This window comes from Achroia grisella, unplaced genomic scaffold (assembly GCF_030625045.1).
Source record: "Achroia grisella isolate CSIRO2021 unplaced genomic scaffold, CSIRO_AGI_Agris_v1 utg1462, whole genome shotgun sequence".
In the NCBI taxonomy this organism is placed as follows: Eukaryota; Metazoa; Arthropoda; class Insecta; order Lepidoptera; family Pyralidae; genus Achroia; species Achroia grisella.
The window spans coordinates 790,036-816,856 of record NW_026712637.1 but is presented as its reverse complement, the minus strand read 5'-3'; the positions used below and the strand labels follow the sequence as shown (position 1 = coordinate 816,856).

The following is a 26,821-nucleotide window of genomic DNA, read 5'->3' as shown; positions in this document are numbered from 1 at the left end:
TTGTTTATACTTACACTTCTTGATAAATATACAGATGAGAGATCATTACATAGTATAAAACAAAGTCGCTGTCGCTGTCTGTCCGTCCCTATCTTTAAAACTACGCAACGGATTTTGAAGTGGTTTTTAACAGATAGAGTGATTCAAGAGGAACGTTTATATATATAATACATGTACACCGGACGAAGCCGGGGCGAGTGACTAGTATTTTTATAAATTCGATAATAAATATACTCGTCTTATCAGGCAATAACAGAAATAATATCAGATAGTGAAGACTGATGGAGAGATCAACGTTGAAAAAGATTGAAGATCTGAATGTGGATCGTGTGGTGAGGATATTGGAGTCAGTAGACCTTGCAGAATTTGCGGAGTTCGTGATAGAAAGAGACATAAACGGAAAGAAATTATTAGTGAGTAGACGTTTTTTTATTCTCAAGTCAACACTAGATTCTCAAGCTATATCCGAACTCTATTCAATGCCTCTGATGCCTAGTTCAGAGGCGAAACACATTTCTTTTTATTATTACTAGCTGTACTCGCGACTTCGTCCGCGTGGAGTTTAACTTTATTTTTCTAAAATACAAGCAGCCTAAATTACTCCTTATTACATCAGCTACCTGCCAAAAAAAGTTCCGTCAAAATCGGTCCAGCCATGTCAGAGATTAGCCGGAACAAATAGACAGACAAAAATTGTAAAGTGTTATTTTCGTGTAAGTACCGTATTTACATTCATATGCATGTAGTAAAAAACGGTTATTTCAATATTACAAACAGACACTCCAATTTTATTCATATGTATAGATATACTAGCCACCCACCCCGGCTTCGCACGGGTGTACATATATTATACATATAAACCTTCCTCTTGAATCACTCTATCTTTTAAAAAAAGCCGCTTCAAAATCCGTTGCGTAGTTTCAAAGATTTGATGTTGTTTTGTTGTGTTGATGGTGTTCCCTATGTGCATACATAGGGACGAACAGACAGCGACAGAGACTTATAATATATAGTTAAATTCCACTCGGACGAAGTCGCGGGTGCAGCTAGTATCAGATATAAATGCACTGAGTAGTAATGAGGATTCTCAGTGGACGCTCTGTAGTAATAAGGATTCTCAGCGGACGGTCTGACGTGGTGATGGGACCAACAAAACGTTTCATTGTCCCCCGAGGGATGGATGTCAATTACTTAAACATATTAAACATTCAGAAGACAAACACCGACCTCCTGACCCTTCATTAAAACTTGCCATGTCTAAACTATTCCACTAAACCAACGGTAATCTGCACTCATAAACTTGATAGCGTTCCACAGCTTAGACTATATATATATATATATATATACTAGCTGTCCCAACAAACGTTGTTTTGCCATAGAAATTAAATTATTCAAATAAATTTAATTTAAGCACTTTTGAATAGTCATAACAATTTGTTTTTTATCTACCACTCGTTCGGAAAACTGTCTCATCACAAGAAGAACGAGCAAGAAACTTGTGTGTTGCTCTTTTAAATAATCCTTGTTAATTTACATTTACAAGTCGAAACGTGTGAATACAAACTACTAAATAGCACTAATTTTTTTGGGTCAAATATAAATATACAATAAGATTAAATCAGTCGTAGTGATAAGAGCAGACCAGTTCATACAAGCAGCACTTGTTCACGAGTATTACGGATGAGCCAGCCATCAATGCGCTCGACCATATTTTAGGGAGCCCAATGACCCGTCCCACCACGCCGCCACATGTCTGGACATTTTAGTGAGCATGACTACTCATTCCACTCGACCACGTCACATATAGCGATATTAATAATAATATCTCAGGACAATTTCAACACAAACAGTTCGTCATCTAGTCCCACGGTAAGTAGAACTCGTGTTATAGGTACTAGGCAACTGATAGAAATACTCCAATAAAAAAAAAGTTATTCAATTGAGTTTCTTGCCAGTTCTTCTCAATAGGATTTATATATACGAATACGAACTAGACGGTAGGGAAAAAATTAAAATTATAATGTAAAAATTTGACTTTCTCAAATAAAATGTCCTACCTGAATAAATAATTTTGAATTTGAATTGAAATACAACAAATCATATTCGTCTCTACAATTTTGTACCGTACGATCGATCCGTCCAATTCAATCGGGGATCGAAATTACGACGGCCTGAGCCGAGGTTCGAACCCCTACTGGTGCCCTCAGACTAAAGTTGTATCCGTCAGACAGGAGTTGGCCTTCAGCCGCTCCATAAGTCCTTCCGCGGGTTTGGAGTGCCATCTGCACTCACCCCTAACGTCCGGTGAAGCTGTAAAGGCCAGCTACGGCCAACAGCATTAGAATAGTTCGAAAAAAAAAACGAGGAATCGAACCGACAACGGTCGGCGGTAATTTGGTGTTATAAACCACTAGACTATCGGCGCCGTTGATATTAATAAATTAATTTATACAGCAAAACAACGTTTGCAGTATCTGCTAGTAATAATAATACTAACACAATCTCCAATAAATTGAAATTCATCCCAAACTGTATTTTGGATTTACGTTTCTGATAATAGCATCTTATATTTTGGTACAGCGGTTTGCAATCGCGAGTTTTTACTTTAAGCAACAAGATAAACAATTTTCTTCTGCCACGGGCGGTTTTCTTTGTATTTTGCGGTGAATTATCTTGTACACTTTCAAATATAAATCGGAACAGTTTGTTTTCCTGGCTTTTAGGAACATTAATAGACTTTGTTTATGTAACCAGAATAAATATACAACAAGCTAACGGCTTACGTTATGAAAGAAATAGAAATAGAAATAATCTTTATTCAAATAAACTCATTACAAGCACTTTTGAATAGTCATATTTTGATTCTACCGCTCATTCGGAATGCAGACTCATCACACGAAGAATGAGGAAGAAACTTGTATCTTACTGTTTTAAAAAAAAAAAATAGTTGATATAATATAATGCATAATAATGATCTCAGGACAATTCACATAGCGCCATCTAGACCCAAGTCAAGCGAGCTAAAGCTTGTGTTATAGGTACTAGATAACTGATACATATACATAGATATTTTTTTGTAAATACATACATATTATTCATAGACAACACCAAGACCGATACGAACAATCATAGTCATGAATACAAATATTTGTGCCGTGCGAGGAATCAAACCCGCGAACATCGATCGTAAAGCGGTGTGGTAGACCGCTAGACTACCGAGGTCGTCATATTAATATATATGCATAATAATCAACTCAGAAATATTCATCACGAGCATCTATGTTTCTACAGCTTATGGTATAGATATATACTAATAACTAATATCGGTAAATACTTATATTTTGGTGTACATACTCGTAATATACATAAAAAAAACATTCAGACTGATACAAATAATCATATTCATGAATACAAAAATTTTGTACCGTACGTGGAATTGAACCCGCAACCATCAGAAGTAAAGAGGTGTGTTTAACCGATAGATTACCGGAGTCGATGTCGTCAAATTTATTAGCATAACAAAGGACGATCAAAATTACTAAATATAAGAAGTTCAAATTTTCCTCGCAAGTTACTAACGTTAACATTAATTTTCAAAGCTTTGTGATGGCAAACAAGATAATGTACATTTCCCAAAAAACTCAAATTCAAGTTGTACCAAATAGAAGTTGATTGCAAACCACGAAAATATTAATTACAGTAAGTTTGCGAACACCAAAACAAAACATCCCATGCAGCAAGCCACCGACGAGCAAACTTTTTTAATTTAACCTATTAGTTTCCACAACACTGGACAATTTGTATTTGCTGTGTTAACTTTAACTCTTTCACAGTCAGAAAACATCAAACCAATTGAGGTGGCTGATTTGAAAAGTTTGAGCATTTTAAAAGTTAAAACTTCCCAAACTTATTTACTTTGTAATTTACAGGATGTCACAGAGGGAATTATTAAGTTATGGAGGCCGAGTGTCAATGCAAAAAGAATCGTATTATTTATTGAAGAATTTAAATTAAATCCTGACAAATTCATCAAAAGTTTGGACACAGATTTAGATGTTATTACAGAGACGGAATCGAAAAGTATTTCTGTGGAATGTCAATATCAAACAGTGCCTGCAAGAAGACTCAGAGAAGACATGGCATCGACAACGTTAACGAACGTAGAAGAACTATTGAAAAGGTTGGTGCCAGCAAAGAGTTTCTTATACCGAAACCAGCCAAGGAAAATCGAGAAGTCAGTTCCCTCTTACATGCCCATGGATGGAGCACCAAAAAAGCCCAGAAGATTCTTCAGATTAAGCTCGTATGAGTACCCTCAATTGGACATTTTGTCGAGAACTTCAAAGAACGAGAGTTTCGATGACAGAGGCTACTATTCTGTGAAAACTAACAACAGATATTTCATACAGAAAACTTATAAGAGACAAGATTCGAAAACTAAATATAAATCACTATCAACTGCAGAGGAATTAAATGAGAAACTACCTGAAGATCATTTTTATGAAGACTTATGTTATAGTGACATGCACAATACTGAGAACAAGATAGAAAGTACAAGTTTTAATCAAGTCGCAACCGTGAAGCCTTGTATAGTGAAAATACAAGAACTGTTTCAATCATTCAAATTACCATTCTTTCGTAAAAATGAAACGATAAGTGATAAAAGTGATGTAAATGATAAACCTGAAGCAGAAATCGAAACTAACGTATATGAAAATGGTGACAATGTTGCCAATATGTATGACTCAGTACATGTTATTAGACCAGTAATACAAGGAAGTAATACAGAAAGGAATCAGGTATATAATAATACATTATTAAATCTCCAGTCATATATATTATAGCTATACCCGTGACCGCGTGGAATTTAACATTATTTTTATAAAATCAAAGTAGCCTAAATTACTCCTTATTACATCAGCTACTTGCCAAAAAAAGTCTCGTCTAAATCGGCCCAACCATTTCAGAGATTAGCCGGAACAAACAGACAGACAGACAAAAATTGAAAAAATATTATTTTGGTGTATGTACCGTATTTATATTCATATACATGTAGTAAAAAACGCTTATTTCAATATTACAAACAGACAGTCCAATTTTATTTATATGTATAGATATATATGTAAATTCTTTTAATTAAAACTAAACTAACTTTTGTAAACTTATCTACTTCCTCGTTAATTATGGAAAGCATGGCTGGCTTCTTGCCAACTCAACTGACAAAATCGTCTGGTTCTCACCAGACAGAACTATTGTCAAGATAAAATTTCCAGCTGAAGCTGTAGAGTTAGCTTCCATATGAGTGCTATTTGTAATTTGATTTCTGAAATTGATGGACGCTAATTATTTAGAATGAGATACTGACGTAAGTTTTAGATCTACCTTTGAATTAATTACAAAGTTTAATTAAAAAATTACACTGGAAAATTTACTCGAGAAGTTAGTGTCCATGTCCATGTCCATGTCCTATGCACGACAAGTATCTGCAGATTCTGCCAAACTGAAGAGGAAACGCCGCTTCACATCCTATATGGTTGTGGCCCACTCATGCATAAACGAAATATCTCCTTTGGAAAGTTTACACTCTTTCCCGAGGAGATAAAAACGATCGCTCCTAAGAATATCCTTCAATTCTTGTCCCTAACGGGTCTAGGTAGCGAACTCTGAAAAGGGCGAGCACAATAGATCTATGTAGGTCGCAGTGCTACAGGTGCTACACAGATGTGTAGCACAGATTGTCAGATGACAATAGCCCAAACAATCCAATAAAAATAACAAAAAAAAAATAGTTTCCATGGCGATTGTTGGTCATATTAAGCCTGGATTTTCAATATACCACAGTGAAATTACTACAAAAGAGGCATGATGGAGACTAAGATAGTCCTTCGAAATGGCCCCAAACATGATCTCTCTTAAGTAAAATCATTTATTCATGATTTTACTTTGATTTCGATATATGCAATCAGTTCCCGACTATTTTCCACGAGCGTCAATTTATCTGCTATTTTATTTTATACAATTTACAATTTGTTCCAGTCCACGTTGCCAGTTGAAGACTATCTAGAACCTATACAATTAAATAAGGATTACTGCGACGTAACAGTAAGAGAGAGGGATGACTCGTTGCTCGGGTACATCATGAGTATCTTCGATAACAGATTCGGCTTCAGACGTGGTAAGTGATTAACTTACAGTATTTCTCATTAATATTAGTTCCGCAAAGTATAATAGATGTAGCTACCTCATTTATGTCTAAACCAGCTGTGTCCACGGTTTTATCCGCATGCAATTTGTTGCCTATATGTTATTGTGATGTATAAGCTATTATTACTGCACACTTTCATCAAAATTCGTTTAGTAGTTTTTGCGTGAAATACTAATAAACGTCCTTCTATCGATCTATCCACCTATACTCAGACACTTTTGCGACTACAATATTGGTAAGATTCTAAAACGCGGTGGCAAGATGCTTTTATATTATATGACTAGCTGTTCCTGCGACTTCGTTCGCGTGGAATTTAACTTTATTTTTCTAAAATAAAAGTAGCCTAAAATAAAATAATTTTGTTCGTCTTAATTTATTCGTTCCATTAGGTACTGATAGGTTTAAACTAATAGATTTACATCCTGCATCATTCCTTATTTTATCCCCATGGGGGTTGAATTTATCAAATTCCTATTTAAGCGAACGTCTTTATTATAGTAGCTCCAATCTTTAATTTCAGTTCAATCAGTTGAAAAACTAAGAAGATTTATACAAACTTTCATCCTCTATTTTATCCCCTTAGGGGTGGAATTAATCAAAATCCTTTCTTAACGGATGCCTACGTCATAGATATTATGACTTAGGCATCCGTGATAAATTCTTGGTGAGTTTGTCATGATGGGCGGACTTTGATCGCCACTAGAGAAGGTGTGGTCTCACACATGCTAATTGTAGCGAAATTAAACAAAATAATATAAATCCATCGAGTACTGAAATGGACTTCCGCAAAATAACACCTAATTCGATTAAATAAATTATATTTTGGTTATGCCAAGATAAATACAATTACTCAATATGTAGTTCATCATTCCATCATCAAAAATCGTCTATAATAGACGCATAGGCCATTATAGTTCACCATTGCCTTGCCTTTATCCCATTATTTGTGGTCGGCGCAGTGTCATTCTCTTCCACTGCTCTCTATCGGTCGTCATATCTGAGCATACTCTTCTTTTATTCATATCATCTTTCACACAATCCATCCATCTTTTCTTAGTGCGTCCCCTCATTTTACATCCATCCATCGTTACTCAATATGTAGTTGATAATAAATAATCACGAAATTATCCAACTGTAACATTGGGTGTATCAATAAATTTACAATGTAATGTTATAACATTAAATTTAGTGGAGATTGTCAAATTGCCTTACATTCACGGAGTGGTAATATGAAGTAATCTTATTTCATATAATTTCAGACACGGCTTAAAGTAGGGTCGCACTCACACCGTAACGCATGGATATTGTAATAATATTGCTATGTTTTTGTTTTTAAATTTATTTAATAAAGATAATAGTACAGTTGTAATAGAAATAGAAATAGAAATAATCTTTATTCAAATAAACTCATTACAAGCACTTTTGAATAGTCATATTTTGATTCTACCACTCATTCGGAATGCAGATTCATCACAAGAAGAATGAGCAAGAAACTTGTGTGTTGCTCTTTTTAATAGATGTTTTTTTAATATAAATAATTGCAGTATAACATAGAAGTCGCTACGCACTCATTATTAGTGTAATCAGATAATATTGTCAGTGCTATAGATTTAAAGTTTTTCTATAAAAACATTATTATCGTTAACGAATTCTTCAATTTTATAGTAAGCTTTTTTGCAAAGGAACTGTTTTATTTGACATTTAAATCTTTTTTCTGGCAGATTTATAACAGACTCTGGTATTTTATTGTAAAACCTTACGCAATTGCCATAAAACGAATTACTAACTTTAGCCAAACGACATTTAGATAAAATCAGTTCGTTATTGTTACGTAAGCTTTTATTAGTGCAATCACTAACTCTTTCAAAACTGTCTATATTCCTTCTTGTTTTTATACATTGACTTGCCAAACTGTAGAACAGTTTGTTGGCAAGATATCGCTCAGTTTTTTTTAAATACTATTCTTCCCATAAACTTCTATCCACATAAATACACGTTTTTACAGATAGTTACATGCAATTACAATTTTTGTTTTTAAAGTCTATCTAAAAATCTCTTTTTAATTTTGATTTCAGTACTGGTCTACTTAAATTAGAATTTCGTTGTAACCCATCTAAATTGTTATAAATTTTTGGAACCAAAAATCCCGTAATAATTGATAGCTCTCGGTTGAACAAATTTACTCTTCGTGTTATTTCTGGTATTATATATATTATTTATTACAATTTTGTGTTCATTATTATGTACTTAGCTTAGGTCCGTACATACCTGAGGCACCACCACACAACTAGGCCCCTGGAGGCGCACGCGTGTACCCACGCGCCTCCACGAGAAGGTAGGGTGCAAGTCATAGCACCCTAACCAGAGAGAGGGGGCCTGTCCTACAACATCTACAGGACAGGCCAAGCCGCCGAAGTCTGGGTTGAGTGCCAAGTGCGAACCACGGACTTCGGCCCGCGGCACCTCGAGGAATACCGTGTGGTTTTATAGTGGGTGCGAGTCCCACACATCACCTCGCCATCCCTCCGGCGGGGTGACGGTCTTGTTGAAGATTTTTTCACACGTTAAAAAAAAAGGCCCATAAAAAAGTAATAATAATAAAAAACTGAAGAAAAAGAGAAAATATCTCGATCTGACTCACGAGGTGACCGAAATGTGGGGGGTGATGTCCACCGAAATCATTCCAATCGTTATGTCAGTGAACGGTCTTATCCCAACCAGTCTGGAACAACATCTCAGATGGTTGGGATTTCGAGGCGGCTCACGGGATGATGCAAAAAGCGGTGCTCTTAGATTCTGCCCGCATTGTACGCCGGTTTCTCTCCCTGGGGCTCTGAATCCCGGCCGTCTGTGCTTCTGCCGGGGGTAAGTTGTCATCTCCACTCCTTAAGAGGGGAGATGAGAAAAAGCTAGTATAAAATAAAGTCGCTGTCGCTGTCTGTCCTTCGCTATGTATGCTTAAATCTTTAAAACTACGCAATGGATTTTGAAGGGGTTTTCTTTAATAGATATAGTGATTCAAGAGGAAGGTTTATATATATATATATAACACATGTACACTCGTACGAAACCAGGGCGAGTAGCTAGTATAGTATAAAGTGAAGTTCCTTCCGCTGTCTGTTCACTTAGATTTTTTAGACTACACAACGGATTTTAATGCAGTTTTTAGCAGGAGATAGAGTATTTCAAGAGTAAAGTTTATATGTATAATACATGTACACTTGAGCGAAGCCGGGGCGAGTAGCTATGTACAAACTAGAAACATTTCCTCTTCCGTTCAGTTCCAATGACATTAATCCACTGTACAAACTTACGAATAACTAATGTATCGCGGCTGCTAACTTTGATACACAACGAAAACTTAACTTCTAATAAGAGTCTGTCTGTATGTAAATAGAAGAGAAGTTATCTGATTAATCCCTACACGTAGAATGCTTTTGTAATTTGAACTTTTGCAATTATGTAAAGCAGACGCTAACTTATCGTATTCGCTTGTTTAAGTTAGAAATCTGCTTTTTATTCGAAGTGAAAACTTTTTTTCGGTTTTAATTTTAATACCTTTATGCTACTGACTGTACCTCGGATGTCGATGTACAAAAATACAAAAGACATTAAATAATATTAACATACATACGGAACACTTAAAAAAGGCAATAACACATTTACAAAACTACAATAACATAGTTCATCAACTGCTTCTTTCCTTATCCCATTTATTTGTGGTCGTCGTAATATGTTTTTCTCTTCCATTCATCTCTGTTGTCATCTCGTTACTTCCTTTCTTACCATATCATCTTTCACACAGTCCATCCATCTTTTTCGGCCTTCCTCTGCCCTTATAACCATCCACATTCATATATAACACCTTCCTTAAAATATTATCCTCGTTCCTACGCATTACATGTCCATACCATGATAGACGATTACTCTTCAACCTCTCTGACACCGGTGCTACTTTCATACTTTCTCTAAGGAAAAACAAATTTTAAGTAATTGAGAAACTGAATTAACTTAATATACGAGTATCATAGTCGCATGGGTGCCTATGGGCTTGTACTCCTATATATTATTACGTACTGACGACCTCGGTGGTCTAGCGGTCTGGCACACCGCTTTTCGTCCGATGGTCGTGGGTTCGATTCCACGCACGGTACAAATATTTTTATTCATGAGTATGATTGTTTGTATCGGTCTGGGTGTTTTCTATGTATAATATGTATGTATTTACGAAAAAAAATATCTATGTATTTGTATCAGTTGTCTAGTACCCATAACACAAGCTTTACCTAGCTTAACTTGGGTCTAGATGGCGCTGTGTGAATTGTCCTGAGATTATTATTATTATCTTCGTCTTATTTCGTTACCTTTTTTCCTTTTGATACTGTTATAGTAACTGATTTTGGTTTTTGTGAGCATTGAATATTGTAATTCATTTTATATATATTTATATTTGTGTATCCTAGATCTTATTTAATATATTTTTTTGTGTTTATGATGGGGACCCACTGAAACGATATTTAGAATATAAAAAAGTATCTAGAATCTTTAAAAACCTATCATAAGGTTGGCAACCCTGAGATCAATCAACACATGCAAGTGCGCGTCTATTGAAAGGAACAGGGAATTTCTGGTCGCTTGTTTTCGGTCGGTGTATTATTTTGGTTGAGTAATATAATTAGGTAGGCCTCTAAGTAGATTTAGCCCGGGGCCCCACAAATTCACGATCCGCCCCTGGTACTTCCGTTTGTCTTTTGAATATAATACTGTAAGTTTTCAAGCAAGCAATTCTCCGTTGGCTAGCAGTTTAGCACACCGTTTTACCGGTCGCGTGTTCGAGTCCTCGCACGGCACAAACATTTGTATTCATAAGTATGATTTTTTGTATCGGTCTGGGTGTTTTCTATGTATAATATGTATGTACGAACAAAAAAATTATCTATGTATTTGTATCAGTTATCTAGTACCACACAAGCTTCAGCTGCTTAACCACTAGATGGCGTGATGAAATGTCCTATACCGATACGATAGAAAACAACTATACAGATACAAACAATCATACTCATCATCATCTGCTTCTTCCTTATGCCATTCATTTGTGGTCGTCGTAATATGTTTTTCGCTTACATTCATCCCTGTTCGCAGTCATTTTGTGACTCATTTTTTATAAATATATTTTTACCATATTTAATTACGCTAGGGTGTAATATACGCCCAGTTGCTCGTTTCAATGGAATGAAATTAGCAAATCCAATAATTCCTCAGTGAACACAAACGAATCTGACAGGATGAGTCAGTGGATGCGATCATTTCGTTATATTTCATTGTATGATGCCTATAAATCGTTATATACAGTACACTAGTTTTACCGGTCGCGTGTTACATGTATTATACATATAAACACAGAATCATTTGTATTAAAAAAACCATTCAAAATCCGTTGATTTTTTTAAGCATACATAGGGACGGACAGACAGCGACAGCGATTTTTATACTATGTAATGGTATATCATATATTATAATAATTATTATTATTATAAAAGACGAGAGAGAAAAGAGAATCGATAATAATAATAACAATAATAATCTCAGGACAATTCACACAGCGTCATCTAGGCCCAAGTTATCTACCTAAAGCTTGTGTTATAGATGACGCTGTAAATACATAGATTTGTTTTTTTCTAAATACCGATACATAGAAAACACTATACAGATACAAACAATCATACTCATGATACAAATGTTTCTTCCTTATGCCATTTATTAAACCACTAGAACACCGAGGTCGTATATATGTTATATATATGTTATATACCAATCAAAATGTACATTCATCGACACTGGACTTCGCAGTCATCGCGCAGTCATTTTGTGACTCATTTTTTATAAATATATTTTGACAAAACACGTTTTATTACGCTAAAAGGTAGCCAACTAATATACGCTGCAGCCATTCTGTTGCTCGTTTACAATGGAATGAAATTACATAAATTAAACCATTAAAATAATAAAATCTATAGTGAATTATGTTTTTAACGAATCTGACTACTATACTATAATGAGGATCACATATATTGATATGGATGCGGTGAAAAAATGCATTTCGTTATATTTCATTGTATGATGCCTATAAATCGTTATATACAGTACACTAGCTACTTGGCCCGACTTCACCCGCATGGAATTTAACATTTTTCTAAAATAAAAGTACATATAATCACCCTTCCTCTAGAATCACTTTTATGTATTAAAAACCACTTCAAAAAAATCCGTTGCGTAGTTTTAAAGATTTATATTCATACATAAGGACGGATTTCAGACAGCGACAGCGATTTTTATATATATTATATATGGTATATATATATATATATATATATATATATTATTATTATTATAAAAGACGAGAGAGAAAAGAGAATCGATAATAATAATAATTTCAAAAAAAACTATTTGATGTTGTTCAATTCACACAGCGTCATCTAGGCACAAGTTATCTAACTAAAGCTTGTGTTATGGGTACTAGACAACTGATACAAATACATAGATTTTTTTTTTCTAAATACATACATATTATACATAGAAAACACCCAGACCGATAAAAACAATCATTCTCATGAATACAAATGTTTGTGCCGTGCGAGGAATCGAACCCGCGGAAGTAAGGCAGTGTATTAAACCACTAGAACACCGAGGCCGTATATATGTTATATATATGTCATATATACCAATCAAAATGTGAATTTTAGATATCACCACGACATCGACACTGGACTATGTCCCTGCTGCTGCTCTACTCTGCTCTGACTGCTCCATTTAGATAGATAGATAGATAGATAAAGTCTTTATTCACAATTACAGACACATAACATACATGAGATACAGAAAAAACACGAATTAATAAAAGAAATGTAGGTGGCTTTATGTGCCGCAAAAGTGAAAAGGCAGCCAACTCAGCATAATGCTACAGATAACTCTGCAGCGCTGATATTCTGTTGGCTCCTTACTTATACTAATATTATGTTATCTCATCATCATCTGCTTCATCCTTATCCCATTTATTTGGGGTCGGCGTAATATGTTTTTCGTTTCCATTCATCCCTGTTCGCAGTCATCGCGTTATTTACTTCCTTTCTTACCATATCATCTTTCACACAGTCCATTGCCATCTATTTTTTGGAGCCTTCCTAACTGAAGGTCATCCTTAAATAACCATCCACATTCATTTGTAACATCTTTCTTAAAATATTATCCTCATTCCTGCGCATTACATGTCCATACCATGATAGACGATTACTCTTCAACCTCTCTGACACCGGTGCCACTTTCATACTTCCTCTAATGTATTCATTCTTTATCTTATCCATTCTTGTCACAAATAATGTGATGAATTATGTTTTTAAACTACTTATCTATACTAAGTACTACTATACTATAATGAGGATTACACATATATTGATATGGTGAAAGGTTCCGGTTATGGTGAAAAAATGCGGTTTTTGAGCTTTACTGTGAAATCTAAAGATGTATTTCTATCAGTTGTCTAGTACCAATAACACAAGCTCTGCTTAGCTTGGGACTAGATGGCGTTGTGTGAATTGTCCAAGTTCATTATTCATCAAGATTGGGAAAGTAACATCCCAGGTTTGACGTTCGTCCAATACTGCGCAAGAAGTTCCAGAACATTATTTTGAGTCTAAAATAAAAGTAAGGTAACGTAATACTGGCGATCATTATATCAGCTACCTGCCAATTTTAAAGAGTTTCAGTTCCGTCAATGGAGCCGGATTGTGTTTAACCACTTTGTAGAGTTTATCGTAGATGCTCAGAACAAACAGACAGACGACATCTGCAGCAGAGAGGATGTGACAAAAATTGAAGAAAAAAAAGATGTTATTTTGGTGTATGTACCGTATTTATATTCATATGCATGTAGTAAGAAACGGTTATTTCAATATTACAAACAGACACTCCAATTTTATTTATATATTATTATATACAGATATCTATATATATATATATATATATATATGTATATTTAGAATAATTTTTGATTATCTATTGTACGAAATGTATGTGATAGCACGGTTAATTAACATGAAGGGATGGACGTTCTCATGAACTTGGTTGTCGTTTTTTCCCAATGAATAGAGAAGATGCATCATCTGCGCCACACGTGTGTAGTGACGGGACTTGCGTATCGATAAATAACTTTCTACTTTCATTTTAACAAAAAAAACTATTTGATGTTGTTCTTTATTGTATATTGTATACTAGCTGTGCTCGCGACTTCGTCCGCGTGGAATTTAACTTTATTTTTCTAAAATAAAAGTAGTCTAAGTTACTCTTTATTACATCAGCTACCTGCTAATTAAAGTCCCGTCAAAATCGGTCCCGCCATTCCAGAGATTATATATTATTATTATATTATACTAGCCAGAACAAGCAGACAGACATACAGACAAACAAAAATTGTAAAAATGTTAATTTGGTGTTTGTACCGTATTTATATTCATTTGCACGTAGTAAAAAACAGTTATTTCAATATTGCAAACAGACTCTCCAATTTTATTTATATGTATATATATATACGAATATATCGGACGACCGCGGTGGTGTAGCGGTTTAGCACACCACCGCTCCGATGGTCGCGGGTTCGGTCGGGGATAGTTTTACTGTATGTTAAATTAATTATGATCAAATTTCAACAACTGGGCGCCACGTAAGGAATCAATAATAATAACAATTTCAGGAAAATTCACACAGCACCATCTAGCTAGACCCAAGTTAAGCTAGCTAAAACTTGTGTTATGGGTACTAGATAATTGACACAAATACATATATTTTTTCCGTAAATACATATATATTTCGCACTACCTTTTGCCTGCGGCTTTGCTCGCGTTAATTTATTCCAAGCCCAAACCACTGATCGGGCTGAAATTGGGCATGCAGGTACATGTAATGACGTAGGCGTCTGCTAAAAAAGGATTTTGATTAATTCTATCCCAGAGGGGATAAAATAGGAGATGAAAGTTTGTATGAAACTTTGTCAATTTTAAACCGATCGGGCTGAGACTTTGCATGCATATAGCTACTATGACGTAAGCATCCCCTAAGAAAGGATGATATAAATGATAAATTTCGCCCCTAAGGGGATAAATTAACACAAGCGAAGCCGCGGGCAAAAGATAGTGGCTTTACAATGGTAAAACGCAACTAAGGCTAAACCCGTCAAATTTATCGTGAGGATTTTTATCGACAATGCGTACAACACTATCAGTCGTGGCTTTATAATGGTGAAATAAAATAAAAAATCGCCTGTGGGACAATCGATTTGTTTGTTCTTTGTTAGTTGATCTGTAGTGTTATGAACGGATAGTGCCTGTATGGAAATTGAGTGCTTTAAAACATTACCTAGTGAAAAAGTGTAGTATTTAAAAAACGACTTAAACTGTATATACACAAGTGTGAAAATAAAACTACTACATATACTCGTGATAAGTGATTATAAATATTTTTTCTGTATCAAATGGATTGTTATAATTATACTAGCTGTCCCGGAAACGTTGTTTTGCCTTAAAATAAAAACAAAATTAGGGGTGGACTACCCCTAACATTTAGGGGGATGAAAAATAGATGTTAGCCGATTCTCAGATCTACTCAATACGCTCACAAAATTTCATAAGAATCGGCCAAGCCGTTTCGGAGGAGTGTGGGAACGAAAATTGTGACACGAGAATTTTATATATAAGATTATACATTACATAAATATTTTAGTATAGTATGAAAATATCTTCTTATATATAAAATTCTCGTGTCACAATGTTAGTTACCATACTCCTTCAGAACGGCTCGACCGATTTTTATGAAATTTTATATGCATATTCAGTAGGTCTGAGAATCGTCTGCTATTTTTCAAACCCCTAAGTGATAAGGGTAATCCATACCTAACATTTTTTTAATATTTTTATGTGGCATTAACAAATACATACAACCCTAAAATTTAAAATCCTATCACCAACCCCTATTTTTAAAAAGCGATTTTAACTTATATGGTAAAACAATGTTTGCGGCGTCAGCTAGTCATATATAAAATTCTCGTGTCATAACGTTAGTTACCATACTACTCCGGGACGGCTTGATCAATTTTAATGAAATTTTATATGCATATTCAGTAGGTCTGAGAATCGGCTGCTATCTATTTTTCATACCGCTAAGTGATAAGGTTGTCCACCACAAATTTTTTTTATTCAGTAGTTCTGAGAATCAGCTGCTATTTTTCATACCTCTAAGTGATAAGGGTTGTCCACCCCTAAAATTGTTTTATTCACTAGGTCTGAGAATCATTTGCATTTTTCACACCCCTAAGTGATAAGGGTTGTCCACCTTTAAATTGTTTTTAAATTTATTGAACTATTTTATTTATATTTTTATATATAGTTCTGAGTATCGACTGCTATCTATTTTTCATACAACTAAGTGATAAGGTCCACCCCTAAATTTCTTTTTAATATATTGGACTATTTTTTTTATTTTTTTTATTTAGTTCTGAGAATTGACTACTATCTAATTTTTATACCCTTAAGTGATAAGGGTTGTCCACCCCTAATTTTTTTATAATTTTTTAACGATTAGTTTTATTTTTATATAGGTCTGAGAATCGACTGCTATCTATTTTACATACCCCTAAGTGATAAAGGTTGTCCACCCCTAAATTAAAAAAAATATTGGACAATTTTTTTTATTCTTTTTAAAATGTATCTATATAGTAAAAGATTTAATACAAATAAGTGATGTCAAACGAAAAGACGTACCGTGTCACGTTTAATTGAACTAATTAATTGCGTAAGGATCCGTGACTCCTCGCTGACTCAGTGTCTGTGACTGTGACAGATTGTAATGAATGCAAATTTGATTCTATAGAATAGAAGAGAATAGAATAGAAATAATCTTTATTTAAATAATATTCATCACAAAAAATGTGTGAATATTCAAAAGTGCTTCAATGTATGTTTATTTGAAGGAATGATTTTCTATTCCATTCTAAAGCATAAACAAATGAAAGTATATATATATTTGTTGTAATGAAAAAAAATAGTGTAATAAAAGAAATATATCCTTTGATATTTGATCCACAAGTACCTACAGTGCAATATATTAGGTAGACTGTTCTTCAAGTGTGGTGTTGCCTTATAATGTGAGTGCGATATAGTGATGTAGCGCGTCACCGCTCGTAATGTGCTGTTGGCTGTTGAAAGTGAGTGCACCACTCGCTTGCAACTTAGCATCAAGGCTGGGGGATGCTGTAGTTGATAACTTCTACAGATTGTTGCATTGTTTCACCGATGTTGTAACAGGTAAGTGTCATATAATCAATGGCAGGCACAGAATATCAGCGCCGAGACAGTTAGCTGTCACGGCAAGTGCTGAGTGTCGGCCATGTTGGTTCGCCATGTTGGTCGGCCATGTTGGTCGTCCATGTTGGTCGGCCATGTTGGTCGGCCATGTAGGTCGGCCATGTCGGTCGGCCATGTTGGTCGGCCATGTTGGTTCGCCATGTTGGTCGGCCATGTTGGACGGGCATGTTGGTCGGCCATGTTGGTCGGCCATGTTGGTCGGCCATGTTGGACGGTCATGTTGGTCGGCCATGTTGGTCGGCCATGTCGGTCGGCCATGTTGGACGGCCATGTCGGACGGCCGTGTTGGTCGGCCATGTTGGTCGGCCATGTTGCCAACCATGTAAATATATATTATACATGTATTTTTGTAATTTTTACATATGTGTGTGTGTATAACAATAATGGTGGTCAATAAATGTTTTTTCTTTCTATATAAGAAAATATTGAGTAATTGTAAAACTTTCAGAGTTGTTTTTTTATAGCATAGGGGCAAATGAGCTTATGATGATTGGATGGATGGTTACGATGGTTGATCATAAACAGCTGAGTCCAGCTGTTCAATCATAATTCGAGTTAAAGTAAGAATTTATATTTGATTATCGCATCCCTTTTACTTGTTATACAAAAAGAACGTAATTATTTATTTATATTTGAAAAAACATCTAATTAATATAAAAAAAACATCTATTAAAAAGAGCAACACACAAGTTTCTTGCTCATTCTTCTTGTGATGAATCTGCATTCCGAATGAGTGGTAGAATCAAAATATGACTATTCAAATAGTGCTTGTAATGAGTTTATTTGAATAAAGATTATTTCTATTCTATTCTATTCTATTATTTTTTAACTAATTATACCAAGTTGATACATCTCAAATACTTCAAAGAATTGAGAGCAAGATTTGAAGCGGTCCATCAGATCCACTTGCAGTTGCCGGAGTTACCTGAAAGTCGAGAGGGCTTTTGTAACTTACACCTGAGCAAAAACAAACTTTTTAAACTTTCGCTCTGATCTTCAATTATTTGAAGTGGATGTTTATTCTGCGAGCTTGTTAAGATAGTTTGTTTTTAGCAGAAAGTGATTAGTGTCAATCCATCGTAGCGTAATCTTGATCCTACATCGCGTTAAAATCTTAAATAAAATTGGAATGTCTGTTTGTAATATTGAAATAACCGTTTATACTACATGCATATGAATATATATACGGTACATACACCAAAATAACATTTTTTACAATTTTTGTCTTTCTGTTTGTCTGTCTATTTGTGCCGGCTAATCTCTGAAATGGCTGGACCGATTTTGACGGGATTTTTATTGGCAGGTAGCTGATGTTATAATTAAAGTTATAGTAAAATTAAAATAGAATAGAATATAAATAATCTTTATTCAAATAAACTTAGTATAAGCACTTTTGAATAGTCATATTTTTTATTCTATCACTCATTCGAAACGCAGACTCATCACAAGAAGAAAATTGTGTATTACTCTTTTAAATAAATGTTGTTTTAAGTAGATATACAATTATACATTAACAAGGATTAGGCATGCGACAATGAACATAGAAACCGCTACGCACTAAATCCTTGTTCAATCAGATACACTGTCAGCTCTATGAGTTTTAAGTTAGATTTTTTCTAAAAAAACATTTTTTTCATTTATCTATAAATATTCAAATCTATTGATAAGCGCAAAATAGAATGGAAGTGGAGAGTTGAGAAGAGAACTAAGAGGAATAAACCTTAAAATTCTTTTATTTTCTATTCTATTCTTTAATTTAAATCTACATGAATAAATATATATTGCATTGAAAAGTTACACTAAACTGTTTCACCATTCCGTTCTCAATTTGATGAAAGAAATATTCGATTTTTTATGTTTGCTGGTGTGTAATAGATAAAACCACAAATATATTTGAACAAAAAAATCTCCTAAACTACAGCTATCACAGTAACATGGAAAAGCAAATTTTTATAAAAAAAAACTTCCTTTTTTATTTGCTGTAATGGATCGGTGGACTGTATGGGTGTCTAAATGATGAAAACACGTAGTTTATAATAATATAATATATTAATATGCCGTTGCGAACTATCAAAAGGACAATAAGAGAATAATACAATAAAGTGAAGTATATCAAATAACATCTAAATATATATAACTCTAAGGTGACTGACGTAGTGATCTAACAACGCACAGCCCAAACCACTGGACGGATCGGGCTGAAATTTGCCATGCAGGTAGATGTTATGACGTAGGCATCCGCTAAGAAAGGATTTTGATAAATTCTACCCCCAAAGGGAGAAAGCTTATATGAAACTGTGTCAATTTTAAATCGATCGGACTGAGACTTTGCATGCATAAAGCTACTATGACGTAGGCATCCCCTAAGAAAGGATTTTGATAAATTCCACCCCTAAATTAACGCGAGCGAAGCCGCGGGCAAAAGCTAGTGACATATAAAAAAAAACTCATCAAAAATATAAATTTAAAAATAATAAAATCGGCAAAAGAATTCGGCGGGCGGTGCCTACACTTGCAGAGCCATGTAGTAAATAATAGACTATTTCTACTTCTTATACAGAAACGAACGATGCAGTCCAAGATGAAGACAGTCAGGATAAAGTCGACTGCACATCGACGGAGATCGGTCGGATGCGGGAGCGGCCGCGAACAAACATGGCCGACCGGCCGCTGCCGGTACCTGTAGAGAACGAGCCTTACTACATGAACGTGGACCGGGCCGAGGCAGAGAACCTTCTGATGGGACAGCCTGATGGGATGTTCATTCTCCGGCCGTCCAGTCAGGTTAGTCAATTAAACAGATTCTATTTAATGACGTATAATTTGAATGAAGTATTTTTTATGGATGATAATGGAATGGTGCACCGCCTGCGCTAAAGAATCAACGCTATGTACAAATGGATATTGTAGTATATGTGGGAAAGAGAAGGAAGCATTATGTTGTCTCTATCGCACACGGCTGGCGTCTTGTGCCTGTTATGCTGTGAACGGCGAGTGAGAACAATGGTGTAATGTAAATGTAAAGGTTCATCTTATCATCCTCCACTGGTGCCCCGCCAGCGTAAATCGTTAGCGCAGGTGGGTGCGCCATTCCATTATAATCCATAAAAAAAAATATCGGCTCTTACACCACTATTTTCACTCGCCGTTCACAGCAAAACAGGCACAAGACGCCAGCCGTGTGCGATAGAGACAACATAATGCTTCCTTCTCTTTCCCACATATACTACAATATTCATTTGTAAATTTTTACAATCATTAATTAGGCATTACTTAGTTATAGACTATTATTAATCACAAGAGCGTTTATTTTCAGTTGTTAGTCTTAAGTCCACGCCTGTATTAGATAGACTGCTATCTGATACTTAGCACTTGATAGGTAGTTGATAGAACTAAGTTGCAGGTACTCAGTTATCGGAGTCTGTATTACATCCACCGCCTGTAACCTGATTTTCATGGCCGCAGTATCGGGAGATGGCGGACGAGCGTTTTGTATACAGTCAGATAAAAAATTTGCATGTTAAAATAAATATTTTTTTTATATGTAAACTAGCTACCCACCCCGGCTTCGCTCGGGTACATCATACATTTAATCATTCCTCTTGAATCACTCTGTGTATTAAAAAAACGGTTCAAAATCCGTTGCGTAGTTTTAAAGATTTAAGTATACATAAGGACGGATAGACAGTGACAGCGACTTTGTTTTGCATTATGTAACTAGCTACTCGCCCCGGCTTCGTACGGGTGTACATGTATTATACATATAAACCTTCCTCTTGAATCACTCTATCTATTTAAAAAACCACTTCAAAATCCGTTGCGTAGTTTTAAACATTTAAGCATACATAGGGGCGGACAGACAGCGATAGCGACTTTGTATTTATACTATGTAACTAGTTACTCGCGCCGTCTTCACACGGGTGTACATGTATTATACATATAAAACTTCCTCTCGAATCACCCTATCTATTTAAAAAAATCGTATCAAAATCCGTTGCGTAGCTGTAAAGATTTAAGCATACACTGACTACGTGATGACTATTCAAAAGTGCTTCAATGTAACTTTATTTGAATAAATGATTTTCTATTCTATTCTATTCTATTTTATAATAATTATTATTACTACTTTTATCGACATTATACAATAATAGAAAACACATATCTATACATATAAATAAAATTGTAGTGTCTGTTTGTAATATTGAAATAACCGTTTTTTGCTACATGCATATGAATATAAACACGGTACATACACCAAATTAACATTTTATACAATTTTTATCTGTCTGTCGGCCTGTTTGTTCCGGCTAATCTCTGAAATGGCTGGACCGGTTTTGACAGGACTTTTTGCAGGTAGCTGCTATAATAAGGAGTAACTTAGGCTTGTTTTATTTTCTTATCACTACGACTGATTTAATCTTATTGTGTTTTTATATTTGAGCCTAAATAAATTAGTGCTGGTTTGTAGTTTGTATTCACACGTTTCGACTTGTAAAATGTGAACTTACAAGGATTGTTTAAAAGAGCAACACACAAGTTTCTTGTAATGAGACAGCTTTCCGAATAAGCGGTAGATTTCTATGTTGATTATCGCATACCTCTTACTTGTTATACTGTAATTATTTATATATAAAAAAAACATCATCATATTAAAGAGCAAGACACAAGTTTCTTGCTTGTTTTTCTTGTGATGAATCTGCATTCCGAATGAGTGGTAGAATCAAAATATGACTATTCAAAAGTGCTTGTAATGAGTTTATTTGAATAAAGATGATTTCTATTTCTATTTAAAAAAATGTTGACTATTCAAAAGTGCTTAAATTAAGTTTATTTGAATAAATGATTTTCTATTCTATTCTATTCTATTCTTTCGAGAAATAAAGTTACATTCCACGCGGACTAAGTCGCCGGAACAGCTAGTCCATAAATACATGACGACCTCGGTGGTCTAGCGGTCTAGCATACCGCTTTACAACCGATGGTCGCGGGTTCGATTCCTCGCACGGCACAAACATTTGTATTCATGAGTATGATTGTTTGTATCGGTCTAGATGTTTTCTATGTATAATATGTAAGTATTTACGAAAAAAAAAATTATCTATGTATTTGTATCAGTTGTCTAGGACCCATAACACAAGCTTTAGCTAGCTTAACTTGGGTCTAGATGGCGCTGTGTGAATTGTCCTGAGATTATTATTATATTTATTATTTATTATTATACACGTTAAATTTGTCTGCAAACTGTACTCTTAACAAAATTTAATAAAGGTGCCTTGGTGGGCGACTTGTAGCTACGAGGGGAACCGTATTTGTTTCATAATATTATTGCGTTCTGTGTAATATAATGTAAGGTATGCATTTGCTACGTTTACATTCAGCCGCTTCCCCTGCCACTCGCGCTGCCGGAAATATTGCCGGGCGACAACTGAGCGAGACGGCTGAATGTAAAAACACGCTACCACTCGCGCTGCCAGTCCTTTGACTCGCGCACGAAAAACCGACAATCGAGGGAGCGCAGGGCAGCGCAAGTGGCAGCGCCAATGGCATGGGAATTGTTTCCACTCGTGATTACACTCTCGCGCTGCTCACTTCCGTGCTTACTTCCCTGCCCACTCGGGCTGGGTGTAAATTTGGCATTAGAGTTCCCTGGTCATATTAAGAACCCTCGAGAGTCGAGACACATTCACTTAGTCTTGTAAGTTAATCTGTTTATACAAACTAGTATACACAATACAAACTTAAGCAGTGGTCGAAAATTAGTTAATAACTCGTTTTATGGAAAATGCGTAAGATTTTGCAACAAACTGCCAGAGTCTGTACTCAGTTTGACAGAAAAAAAAATCAGTTGTGTTATAACATATTTTCTTTGTAAAAAAGCTTATTATAAAATTGAAGAATTTATAAATGATAATAATGTTTTTGTACAAAATATCTAACTTAAAATTCATAGCGCTGACAATGTTATCTGATTGAACAGAGATTAAGTGCGTAGCGGTTTCTATGTAAATTGTCGCATGCCTAATCCTTGTTAATATAAGTTTAATTAAATCAATATTTATATAAAAGTGCAACACACAAGTTTCTTGCTCATTCTTCTTGTGATGAGTCTGCATTCCGAATGAGCGGTAGAATTAAAAAAACTTGACTATTCAAAAGTGCTTATATTAAGTTTATCTGAATAAAGATTATTTCTATTTCTAAACATGTACCGTACCCGTGCGAATAGAAATAGAAATAGAAATAGAAATGGGCGAGTAGTTAGTTAACGAATGTAGAATAGAAATAGAAATTAACTATAAATGTACGAATTAGAAATAGAAAATCATTTATTCAAATAAACTTACATTGAAGCACTTTTGAATAGTCATAACATTTTTTTTTTTAATCTACCGCTCATTCGGAATGCTGTCTCATCACAAGAAGAACAAGCAAGAAACTTGTGTGTTGCTCTTTTAAATAATTTATTCTTACTTACAATTATTAATTATTAGAGACGTTTCTCCAATAGTTTGAGGTATATTGTTGTAAATTTTTGTACATGTTATTTATGGAGTAAAAAACAGTATTTTTAGTTATGTTAACCCAGCCTAAGTTTATCATTTGAATAAAGCTACGGAACTCCAAATTAACTACAGTACGCCGCGTCTCCGGCCAGTTTCATGAAACAAATGATATTTGCAAACGGACACTGACTGTTGAAGTTGAGTTAAAAGGAAAACGAATGATAAACAACTCTATTCAGAAACGCCGAGGGTCTGAAATCGCTTGCACTGTTTAATGTTTTCTGTTGCAAGCTTTTCACTTTGTAAATCAACGGGAGATAATGAGAAGTAAGTGTTTTGTTTTTTGAATGAGATGAAGGGGGATAAGTCAGGTTTTCATGGTGAGTGGAGACAAATAAACAAACGCGTTCAAATAGAACATGAACAAAAAAAAGAAATATTTTTTTTTATTATACTTTTATTCTAACTGGTGGTCGAAATTCGTCCACAAATAATTTAAATTACAAATTTGAACAGATAGATTTGACAGCGTCGGTGGTCTAGCGGTTGAGGACCTTTACTACCGATGGTCGCGGGTTCGGTTCCTCGCACGGTGCAAACATTTGTATTCATAAGTACGATTGTTTGTATCGGTCTGGTTGTTTTCTATGTATAATATGTATGTATTTACAAATAAAAAAACCTATGTATATGTATCAGTTATCTAGTACCCATAACACAAGCTCTAGCTAGCTTAACTTGGGTCTAGATGGCGCTGTGTGAATTGTCCTGAGATTATTATTATATTATAATATTATAATTGTTTCACAATAATTTAATTCAAAGATAAAAAGGACGGAAGGTTAAAATATATACGTCGCAATTATAGGTACCATGGAAACAGCCATCCAAAGAGTGGGTCCATTAATATCCAGCCCTTACTCAATGGGATATATTAATTTACTTAGCGGCATATATCTCCCCGTCAGTACATACGGAATTTCAATTATTTCCATGAAATACTATTATGTTTTAAAACAATAAAACCTCACATATCTATACATATAAACAAAATTGTAGTCTGTTTGTAATATTGAAATATGAATATATGTAAATACGGTACATACACCAACATAATATTTTTTACAATTTTTGTCTGTCTGTCTGTCTGTTTGTTCCGGCTAGTCTCTGAAATGACTGGACCGATTTTGACGGGACTTTTTTTGGCATTTAGCTGGTGTAATAATGAGTAACTTAGACTATTTTTATTTTAGAAAAATTATTTTATTATACAAAAATAAAGTTAAATTCCATGCAGACGAAGCCGCGAGTGTAGCTAGTAATAAATAAAAACGTTGATAGACATAGTATAGGTAAAACATAAAATACAATGATAATGTTTGAAATGGGTAGACCGATTTTGAAGGGACTTTTATTGGCAGGTAGCTGATGTAATAAAAAGTAACTTAGGTTACTTTTATTTTAAAATAATTCTCTAATGAACTTTCTTGTTGAATTCCACGCGGACGAACGCGCGGGTACAGCTAGTCTTTAATAAAGTTTTAACGAATTTAAACGCAATTTATCTTAAATTACAGACAAATGATCGAATTTCACGATACATTAGAAATAGAAATAATCTTCATTCAAATAAACCCAACATAAGTGCTTTTGAATATGCGCATTTTTTTATTCTACCGCTCATTCGGAACGCAGACTCATCACAAGAAGAATGAACAAGAAACTTGCGTGTTGCTCTTTTAAATAATTTTATTCTCACTTTACAATTTAAGTTTAAATGTAGGGACGTAAAACGGCGTGCTAAACCGCTAGACAACCGAGTCCGTCTAATCTAACAATCATAAGAATTAAATCTATTGATAATTTCTTCATTTTTTGATAAAGAGCGCAGGGAGTCGTGCACTAGCGAAGCTGTACAACAACTCTGCCTATGGTATAAATATTTGAAAACAATACGAGCTGAGTTTTTTATCAGTTCTCATATCTAAATCATTCCAAACTGACGGTAGATTTGACATATCATAAGAGTCTGTAAGACCTACATGAATAAAGATATTTTGAATCTGAATTTGAATAAAAAAAATCTAAAGCTATCAATTGTCACATTGTGCCCATAACATAAGCTCTGCTTAGCTTGGGCCTAGATGACGCTGTATAAATTGTCCTGATTTATTACTATTTTGTTCACAGCCAAGTCATGCATACACCCTAAGCGTGTCATGCTCAGGCGCAGTCCACAATGTCGGTGTCCGGCGGCGTCCGGACGGACGGCTCGCGCTTGGCTTCCCGCGTCGTGGTGAACGCAGCTTCGCAACTGTGACGTCACTCCTACGTCATCACCGCAGACGTCGGTTGCTCCTCGTGGCAGCAGGGGGCGTTATCGGCGCTACAACCCTTAATGAGACACCTCATTATTACCAGACGCCTAGTAATTTACCAGTTTTGTAATACATTATTACCAGACGTCCAGTAATTGGCTATTTCTGTAATATATTATTAACAGACGCCTATTAATTGGCTATTTCTGTTAAACATTACTTCCAGATGTCTGGTAATTTCTCAATTCTGTAATTAACTATTACCAGTTGCCTGGTAATATACCAGTTGTTTATTTCATTATTGCTAGACGTCTTGTAATTGACTATTTCTGTTATACATTATTACCAGGTGTCTGGTAACTTGCCAGTTCTGTAATTAATTAG

At 34.9% G+C, this 26,821-nt stretch overlaps 1 protein-coding gene across 1 annotated transcript; it reads left to right on the top strand.

The window, feature by feature from the left end:
- The first annotated feature begins 257 nt into the window (after nucleotides 1–257).
- LOC131855699 (uncharacterized) lies at nucleotides 258–26,821 on the top strand. The gene is made up of 5 exons (XM_059206998.1): nucleotides 258–413; nucleotides 3,930–4,799; nucleotides 6,037–6,175; nucleotides 20,177–20,400; nucleotides 26,310–26,821. The coding sequence occupies exons 1-5, from the start codon at nucleotides 282–284 to the stop codon at nucleotides 26,565–26,567; spliced, it is 1,623 nt and encodes a 540-aa protein (XP_059062981.1). The 5' UTR covers nucleotides 258–281; the 3' UTR covers nucleotides 26,568–26,821.